The following is a 9,631-nucleotide window of genomic DNA, read 5'->3' on the forward strand; positions in this document are numbered from 1 at the left end:
TCTCCCGTTATTAGCATAGGGGCGTGTCATCCGAACCTTCCGGGCCGCGTCTCACGGTTATTAACACAGGGGCGTGTCTCCCGGTTATTAGCATAGGGGCGTGTCCCCCCGCCGTGGAGGTAATTTGTACGGGGCGTGTCCTCTGACTCACAGGGAGGCGTGTCTCGTATCTATTTGCATAGGGGCGTGTCTTTGGGTTGTTTGCATAGGCCGCGGCCTTTGCGGGCGTGGCCTCTGGGGCCGGCCGCGGGGACCCGGGTCAGGCTGCAGCGGCGGCGCGAGCGAGCGCGTTCGCTTGGCGTCCAGCCCAGCGCCACTCGCGGGTGGCCGCGGCTTCCGCCCTCGTGCTCTCCTCCCTTCCGGCCCGCCTGCCTTCCCGCAGCTCCCCGGGCGCCGCCGGGCCGCAGAGCCGATGCTGCCCCGACGGCGGCGGGCTGGGTCCGCTGTCCCGGCCGCTCGCGCCGCGCCCCCCGGCCCGCGCTTCCCGCACGTCGCCCTGTACCTGGCCGAGCCGCGCATGGGCCGCAGCCGCCGCGCCTTCCTCGCTCACCTGGCGCGCTCCAAGGGCTTCCGAGTGCTGGACGCCTGCAGGTGCGCGCCCAGGGGCGGCGCGGGGACCGACCGAAGCACAGGCCCCGGAGGGGCTGCTGCAGGGGAAGGGTGCGGAGAGGAGCTGCCCCTTGCTGGGAAGCGAGGGCAGGGTGGCAGGCTCAGGTTGTGCGCCCCCTGGCCCCTTGCCCCGCCAGCTCCGAGGTGACGCACGTGGTGATGGAGCACACCTCCGCGGAGGAGGCCGGCCGCTGGTGGCAGCGCCAGGAGGCTGCCCCTGCCCCGGGCTGCCACAGCCCAGCGCTGCTGGACATCAGCTGGTTCACGGAGAGTATGGCCGCGGGGCAGCCTGTCCCTGTGGAGAGCCGCCACCGCCTGGAGGTGAGCCGGACTCTTGCTCTCAGCCGGGCCAGCGGGCCTCGGCCCAACGTGGGACAGCGGTGCCCAGTCCTCCAGTGCGCAGCCAGGGCCCCGTCCGCCTCTGCTCTGCACCCGCAGCCTCCCTTGCTCAGTGCAGTCTGAGCACATTCCACCTTTCGCTCCCACAGCGGATGAGGCTGTGACCCCAAGTGGGCAGTGTGCTGGTAGCGTAGAGAGTTCATTGCTTCACCTCCCTTTGCCATGCCGGCAGTGCTGGTGGTCACCTCCGGCGCCTGGCCCTGCCCTGGACTGAGGGCTCCAAGCCCTCGGCCTGCCTGTCATAGGTTTCCTTCAGCTGGAAGAGGATGCAGGTGGGATGGGGAGGGGTGCTCCAGCAGGTTTGGGGGCTCATCAGGGGAAGGAGCTGCCCCCTCTTTCACTGCACCATGCCACCTTGCAGGGAGTTGCCCTCACAGTGTGCCCCCTCTATCCTGTGTGCCTGGGGCCCCAGGTGCTCAACCAAGAAAGGCCAAGCTGTGGGGGTCCAGCAGCCCTGGAGCCCCAGAGTGGCCTGTACAATGTCCGTTTCTAGGTGGTCACACCTGAAAAGGAGCCGTCGAACCCTGTATGGTTATTGCCCTATGCCTGCCAGCGTCCCACGCCCCTCACACACCACAACGCCCACCTCTCTGTAAGCCCTGGGGATGGCCGGGGAACCCCAGGCAGGCTGGGATGGCGCCCCTCCTCCCCCTGACCACTGACCCTCTCTGCAGGACGCTCTGGAGCTGCTGGCAGAAGCGGCAGTTTTCGAAGGCAGCGAGGGCCGCGGTCTCTCCTTCAGCCGGGCAGCCTCAGTGCTCAAGGCGCTGCCCAGCCCGCTCGCAGCCGCCAGCCAGCTGCAGGCCCTGCCCCACTTTGGGGAGCACTCCAGAAGGGTCGTCCAGGTGTGTGTGCGCAGGGCCGGGGGACAGGACTGGGAGCTGAGTGCATGGGATGGCCTGGGCACTGGGGGCAGGCTCCAGGTGGACCTGCACTCCACCCACGTAGGTTTCTTACGTGGAAATTGGGGCCACACCGGTGAGCCGGACAGGCTTAAGGAAGGGAGCTGCAGGTCATGGGAGGTGTGGCGTCAGCCACACAGCTCTAGTGGGAGGAGAGAGTCTGAGAGATGTTTTAAATTTTATATTGTTTCTGTTGTTTGGGGGCTACACCTGGCAATGCTCAGGGGTTACTCTTGGCTCTGTGCTCTAGGATCACTCCTGGTAGACTTGGGGGACCAATTGGGATGCCTGGCATGGAACCTCGATCAGATATGTGCAAGCTTCTTAAAAGACAGCATGCATGGACCCAGAATGTTCCATTGTCCTTTGACACACTTCTGGCTACACTACACAGTAGCAAAGAATATTTGAAATTTAAGTGAATTTACCCACAGTCACCACCTGGCTCGGTAACTGTGGCTCAGACTTGTTCTCCCGTTACCTTAGAAGGCCTGTGCTTCCCGCCCAGCCTCAGGGCCGGTGGGGGGCTGTGGCGGTCTCCTGGGCATTTCCAAGTCCTGAATCCTGAGCTTACAAAGCTCCCCGCTGAGTGTTGGGCGCTGCTGGCCTGGGCCCCTCTGTTCTTCCCAGTGAGGCCTGGGCCTGTCCTCTGTCCCAACCTCAGGAGCTGCTGGAAGAAGGTGTGTGCGAGGAGGTGGAGAAGGTCCGGCGCTCAGAGAGGTACCAGGCCATGAAGGTACAGACCGTGGGTCGGGGGAGGCATGAAACCCAGCCGGCCAGCTCGAAGAGGTCAGAGACAGACAGCCAGGGAGGAGCTCGTTTTGACACAGAATTTCTAGATCACTTTTAGAAGATTATTGTTTTATTCTGTTTGGGGCCATGCTGGCTGTCCTCAGAGCCTATCCCTAGCCCTGGACACAGGAGCCATTCCTGCCAGTACTTGGGGGAAACCATGTGTGGTGTCGGCATCAAACCTGGTCGACTACATGCACGGCAAGCGCCTTGCCCATGTCTTATCTCTCGCCCCGGTGGAACATTACTTTGAAGCCTTTTCTCAGTGTGCTGGGCACTTGTTCCTGGGAGTCTTCCTGCCCCCTTCTCCTTGCATCTGAGCCGAGAGGCCGTGGCAGCCTGGTTTTGTTGCCAGAAGTTGCTTGGGGAGCGTCCTGCTATCCTGCTGGGGAGAGGCTGGCAGGTGGGCTGCAGGAGGGAGGGAAGTCCCGGAGGAAGAGGGGGCTCAGGTGGGCTGAGGCTGAGTGGGAGCCTACTCCTGGGAAGGAGGAGCCCGCAGAGGTCAGTGCTGAGCGCCTCCGGGCCTCGCTGCCCGCTGCCCATCTCGGGCCCCACCGAGCCAGCCAGCCCTGCATGAGCCAGTCTCTCCGTTTCTCTTTGAAAAAATTCTGGAAACAGCCAAGGGGATAGTGCAGAGGGCTGGAGCCCGTGGTTAGCACCGGAGAATCAGCTTGGATCCCTCAGCTCTGCCAGGTGTGTGGCCATCCCCTAAGACAGTTCCTGGAAGGGGCTCTGAATAGTGAGTGGCAAGGCCAGGTGACTGCCCCCGACAGCTGTGTGAGGTCTGAGGAAGAAGCAGGTGATCTGCCTCAGCCCCCGAGAGGCAGGCTTCAGCCTCAGATGTCCCAGTGAGACAGGCCGGGCGTGTTGCACTCAGCCGAGCTGGCGACTTGGGCCTCTGGGTCCTGTGTGAACAGCCCACGTTGTCCCTGCTGCCTGGGCAGGAGAGGGCTCGTGGGGGTGAACCCCTGCCGTGGTGTGTGGGGACATGTGTGCTGTTTCCCAGATGGAGGGATGGATCGGATGGAGTTGGCTGTTTGGGGGTGCTGGGCTCACCAGTTCAAGTCATGCAAGGCCTGGAGAGGCCTTTTCTTGTGCTCCCGGGGTCTTCCCCACGCTCAGGTGGGGACCCACCAAGTGCCCCCGCTGGGCAGATGTGAGGGTGGCTCCAGGCCGTGTGCTGGCACCCCTTTGAGTGCCCCAGGAGGCAGGTGAGCACATGCTTTGCGGGGGGACGGGGGCAGTGCTACCCTCTGCCTCCCTCTGCCCTGCCCTGGCATCCCCCAGCTCTTCACTGGAATCTTCGGTGTTGGGGTGAGAATTGCTGACCAGTGGTTCCAGGACGGCCTGCGGACTCTGGAGGACCTGCGTGAGCAGCCCCAGAGACTAAGCCAGCAGCAGGAAGTAGGTGAGTGAGCCTGGACCTGGCCCAGCCCTGACTTCTGGGATGCTGAGATCTGACCAGCAGGCCCCTGGCACTGTGCCCAGCCCAGGCCTTCCACAAAAGGTGGGCAGGAACCCGTGAAGGGTCCTGGTGGCCGACAAGGAGCCCTGTTGGGTGGGTGTCCAAGGGTCTTCACCCAGGTTCCCCTGTGCATCGCCACTGTTTCTAGTGATCTGTGTTGACACGGGCTGCTGCCTGCTGGGGGCAAGGGGCATCAGGGGTCACAGTGCGCCCGTGTGACCCCAGTCCCAGGCCGGTCTCAGACCTTCAGAGAGGCTCAGGGTAGGACCTGCCCATGTTCCCTGCAGTGGACGGCCGTGAACGTCAGAGCTGGTCGTGTGGCTCTAGTTCTCTCACCGCCCAGTGTACAAAGGCCCTCCGTGTTCTTTAGGGCGCATCGCCCTGTGGGAGCAGAAACTAGACCTGCTGGCGCTCAGGGGAGGCATCTGGGGCAGGAACACCCCAGGCCTGCTGGCTAGCAGGTGGGGGGAGCAGCTTCCCGCTGGTTCCATGCCCTGGCGCAGAGGTGGAGGTGCTGCCTGCCCGCCTGCCCTGCTCTCCCCGAACCGCCCACAGCCGCTCACGGGCAGCTGCAGATCTGCAGCCATTGCCTCGCGTCTTGGCGCCTCCTGGCCACACGTGATGAGGGAAAACCAAAGCAGCGTTGAAAGGGGCGATTTCTGTCTTTTTATTGCCATGATGGTTATTTGCGGTGCTGGAAATCAAGGCCGGCACCTCACATGAGCAAAGCAAGTGCCCGCCACCGAGCCCCAGGCCAGCCTGGCTAGTTAGTGTTCGTTAGTTTTGGGGGCCACACCTGAAGGTGCTCAGGACTTCTTCCTGGCTCTGTGCTCAGGGATCACTCCTGGCAGGGATTGGGGAGCCTAGAGGGCTCTGGGGATTGAACCCAGGTTGGCTGCATGCAAGGCAAGTGCCCTATCCAGTGCACTATCTCTCCAGCCCCAAAGACTCCGGCTACTTATAGTCCGGCAGTTAGTGTCAGTGTCCCAGCATCAAGCACAAAAGCTGGGGACGGGGGATGTTCCCATTGGGGTCCTGGAGAGAGACACAGGGGCCTGTGGGTTCTTTACTCTGCTGGCCCTACAGTGATGTCTGAGTGTGGGATCAGTGTTCTGAAGGGCAACAGGGCAGGGGAGCGTGAGGAGGCCAGGCCGGGGACCGCCACCACTGTGCCACCCGCAGGACTGGAGCACTTCCGGGACCTCAGCACCCTGGTCCGGTGGCCCGACGTGGAGGCCCTACGGCAGCTGGTGGTGGCAGCCGTGGATCAGGCCCTTCCTGGGGCCTCTGTCACACTGGCTGGCGGCTTCCGGAGGTAGGGGGTCCTGCAGACCTGGGCGTCCTCAGGGAAGGGCTGGGGGGGCGCCTCGGGCTAGGAGTGACGCTGGGCCCCGCAGGGGAAAGCTGCAGGGCCACGATGTGGATTTTCTCATCACGCACCCCCAGGAAGGCCGGGAGGCTGGGCTGCTGCCCGCCGTGCTGCAGCACTTGAAGGAGCAGGTAAGGCCCCCCTCACTGACCCCCACCTCACAGCCCGGAGTCAGGGCAGTGCCAGCCACAGTGCCCCTCCACAGGGCCTGCTCCTGTACCACCAGTACCACCGCCGCTGCCACAGGGCTACCGCCGGGCCGCCACAGCACAGCCACACCATGGACGCCTTTGAGAGGAGCTTCTGCGTCTTCTGCCTGCCGCTCCCCCAGGGGGCGGCCGGGGAGGACCCCCTGCAGCCTGGGCCCACCTGGAAGGCTGTGCGGGTGGACCTGGTGGTGGCCCCGGACAGTGAGTTCCCCTTTGCCCTGCTCGGCTGGACCGGCTCTAAGGTAAGGGCGTGTGTGGGGGCCCCCGGGGCGCAGGCGGCGGCCCTGCTGACCTGTCCCCGGCCCCTCGTGCAGCATTTCGAGCGGGAGCTGCGGCGCTTTAGCCGAAAGGAGCGAGGACTGTGGCTGAACAGCCACGGGCTCTGGGACCCGCAGCAGGTGTGTGGTCTGAACGCCGAGGGGCAGCTCCCCGCTTCCGCGTGTCCCCTGCTGGGGACGGCTTCCGGTCACTCAGGTCCTGTCCTGTTGCAGAAGAGGTGTTTGCACGCAGCATCTGAGGAAGACATCTTCAGACACCTGGACCTCGAGTACCTTCCCCCGGAGCAGAGAAATGCCTGATCCTGGAGACCGGCGCCCCCTCCCAGGCTCCCCTGGGTGGCTGCGGAGAGCAGGCATGCTGCTGACCTCCTTCCCAGGTCCCGACGGCGAGGAACCGGGCATGGAATTTGCCACAGTCCTCGGTGATGAGGAGGGCAGTGCCTGCCGCCACCCAGAGGCCAGGAGGTTGTTCCTGCCTGGGCACTAGCCCTGCCAGCTGTGTGTGAGGCCACGTTGAGCCCTGACCCTGGGCCAGGCGCCCACTTACCTCCCTGAGCTATGGGGTCAGCTGAGTGGGCACAGAGAACCGAGCGTCCAGATGTGGGCCTGGGAGCTGGGAGGTGGAGGCTGGAGCTCTGCGTCCACAGGGGGCCGCTACAGGGTGTAGCCGCCTGAGAGGGCACAGGAGGGGGTGGGAGGGAGGCAGCAGAGGGCCCACACTGACCACCGTGGCTCCTGGTCAGATGCCTGGAAACAGACCCAGAGGCCTCACTCTGACTCAGGGCTCAGCGCCCCTCACCTCACTCAGTAAATCAGTTTGCACAGCCCCTCTCAAGCCCCTGCAGCCCCCTAAGATGTATTTCTGCCTACTGTCCATTAATTGCCTGGACACCAACAAGGCTGGCGTATGGCCCTTGTCACTGAACCTCAGGGCAGAGGCCTGAGGCGTGTTTGGGGTTTGGGAAACCTTTGCCATAACAGAATTACTTTTTGGGGGGGAGGAGGGTATGGGGTGAGGGTCCCTATGCACAGCTGGGGATGGTACAGTGGCACTGGCCCCTGGATCCTTTCTCTGTCCCTGATTGCTCTTGATTCAAAAACCTGTAATGTGGGGACATTCTTGGTCACTCACTGTATTTAATGAAAAAAAAATTAATGTACAATAAATGAACTTTTTCATGTGTGTACAGCTTTGAGATTTTTCTTAACTAATTTTTCTTCTATTTATTAAAATTATGTTAGCAGGATTGCTTCTCTGTCTTAAATCACGGGAAACACTTCAAGTTTTAAAAAAATCACTGACTTTCCTGTTGGGGCCAGACTAGGTCAGAGTTAGCCTGTGTAGACTGTCCTGCAGACCGGCAGGAACACAGAACCCATGAAAATGGGTGAGATTACTCATGTGTCCACACTGGTTTGGGCGAGGCTGAACATCTTTCTCTAAGCTGCCTTCAATGAATAACCAAACTCTTAGTAACCCTAAGAATTACTAAGAACCGGTCTTCCTTTTCTCACAAGAAGCCCAGACCCAGCTTGTTTTTGATATGCAACCCCCAGGTGCTTGTGTGCCCGCCGCCCCCCCCCCCCGCCCCCACCCCAAGCTCTGGGCTAGCATTTCTTTCTGGAGGTGGAAACTAACTGGCTTGCAGACATAATGAAACAGTGCATGCCTCCATGTTCTTCTGTACCTTCCTTGCTTCTTTCAGAGGTGTGAAGTAGGGTGGTAATAAAAGGTGATCCCAGGACACCCCACCTTTGTCACAGGATCTGAGTGAATCTGAGCCCTCCGTGAAAAATAATTTCTCTTACATTCCTTGTCTCAGCGCCTCTGAACAAATATTCATACAACACCACTGAAACCAATGAATTGAATTGAAAACAATGCTATGTAAATTTTGGGAGTACAGCTTCTTGCTTCTTTGTGTATCTACCTCCCCCTCCCCCCACCAAGGTTCTGGTACTTTCCATGTCATCACCTGACTCATTCCTGCCAGCCTCTTTCTCTTCCCCTTGTCACCACCACAGTTTTCAGTGTGGCTTTCACCATGCTTTATTGGCCTCCCCTTTGATTATTTATAGTCCAAACGTCAAGTCATCTGGGAATTTCTTTTTTTACTCTCTGACTTATTTCACTTAGTATAACCACTTCAGGTTCCATCCATGTCACAAAAGGCAAGATTTCATCTTTTTAAATGGCCATGTAATACTCCATTGAGAATAAATAGGAGAGGTTTACTTAACCAGCTGGTGATCACTGTATTTGTTTCCATGTCTTGATACTGTAAAGACTGTAAAGTACTCTGTAAAACTCTTCTGGAGGCGCTGGAGAGGCAGGACAGGTGTGCAGAGCGCTGGCCTGGCACGCAGCCGACCAGGTTCCGTCCCCGGCATCCTATACCCTCCCAGCACCGCCAGGAGTGATTCCTGAGTGCAGCGCCAGGAGTCAGCCCTGGACATCACTGGGTGTGACACAAAAACCAAAAAAACCCCACTTTTTTTTTCACAGTGATACAATTTATTTATTTTTTATTTATTTATTTTTAATTAGTGAATCACCGTGAGGGTACAGTTACAGATTTACTCATTTTTGTGCTCATGTTTCCCTCATACAAAGTTCGAGAACCCATCCCTTCACCAGTGCCCATTCTCCACCACCAGTAAACCCAGCATCCCTCCCACCCTCCCCAATCCCATCTCCTCCCCACTCCACCCCGACACTGTGGCAGGGTATTCCCTTTTGTTCTCTCTCTCTAATTAGGTGTTTTGGTTTGCAGTAAAGGTGTTGAGTGGCCACTGTGTTCAGTCTCTAGACCACATTCAGCCCGCATCACCCTTCCCCCGCATGGCCTCCGACCGCATTATACTTGGTGATCCCTTCTCTGAGTTACCCTCTCCCCAGAATGTGAGGCCAGCCTCCAAGCCATGGAGTCAACCTCCTGGTACTTATTTCTACTATTCTTGAAAACCCCACTTTTTTGATGAGATTGGGCTGCACTTCCAGCTCGGAGCTCAGGGCTTGCTCCCAGGGTGCTCAGGAGACCACGTGGGCTGTCTGGGATCCAGCCGGGCGCAGCCGTGGGCAGGGCAGTGCTCAAACCTCAGGCTGTCTCTGGCCTCTCTCTGACATCTTAAATGCTAAATTTACCCTTCTAGAAGATAGTCCTTTTAGTTAAAGTCTGTAACTGGTCAGTACAACAAGATTTGATAGCACAGCCTGTCAAGAATGCGGGGCCATCTGGCATTTGCCGGAAACCCTAAGTGCCCGGAGACAAATGAAGCCTTTGATTAGCTGGGCAGAAACCAACTGGCCGTGTTATTTTAATAACTCCCTTGGGGGAAAAGTGTGTTCTCAGTGGGCCCCAATCTCTCACAAACACTCAATACCTTACGAGATCCTTGAAAAAGTCAAGATACATTTATTCTGTATTTTCACTTGTCTGACCCCATGGTTTTGGTGTCTGTCTCTGTCATTAAAAGAAAAAAAAAAAAGTAATTGCCAATGATGGCCAAATCAATGTCAAGGACTTCTTTCCCTATGTTTTCTTCTGTAGTTTTATGGTTTTAGGACTTACATTTAATTCTCTAATGCACTTTAAACTAATTCCTGT

The 9,631-nt window shown here is 58.9% G+C and overlaps 1 protein-coding gene across 1 annotated transcript; it reads left to right on the forward strand.

Annotated features, from left to right (window-relative positions):
- Window positions 1–383: 383 nt before the first annotated feature.
- On the forward strand, window positions 384–6,980 carry POLM (DNA polymerase mu). Its single transcript, XM_004615441.2, has 11 exons — window positions 384–591; window positions 747–930; window positions 1,502–1,600; window positions 1,683–1,853; window positions 2,575–2,646; window positions 3,990–4,110; window positions 5,350–5,482; window positions 5,565–5,667; window positions 5,742–5,987; window positions 6,060–6,143; window positions 6,237–6,980. The coding sequence occupies exons 1-11, from the start codon at window positions 413–415 to the stop codon at window positions 6,321–6,323; spliced, it is 1,479 nt and encodes a 492-aa protein (XP_004615498.2). The 5' UTR covers window positions 384–412; the 3' UTR covers window positions 6,324–6,980.
- Window positions 6,981–9,631: the final 2,651 nt, after the last annotated feature.

The sequence above is a fragment of the Sorex araneus genome, chromosome 3 (assembly GCF_027595985.1).
Source record: "Sorex araneus isolate mSorAra2 chromosome 3, mSorAra2.pri, whole genome shotgun sequence".
Classification (NCBI taxonomy): Eukaryota; Metazoa; Chordata; class Mammalia; order Eulipotyphla; family Soricidae; genus Sorex; species Sorex araneus.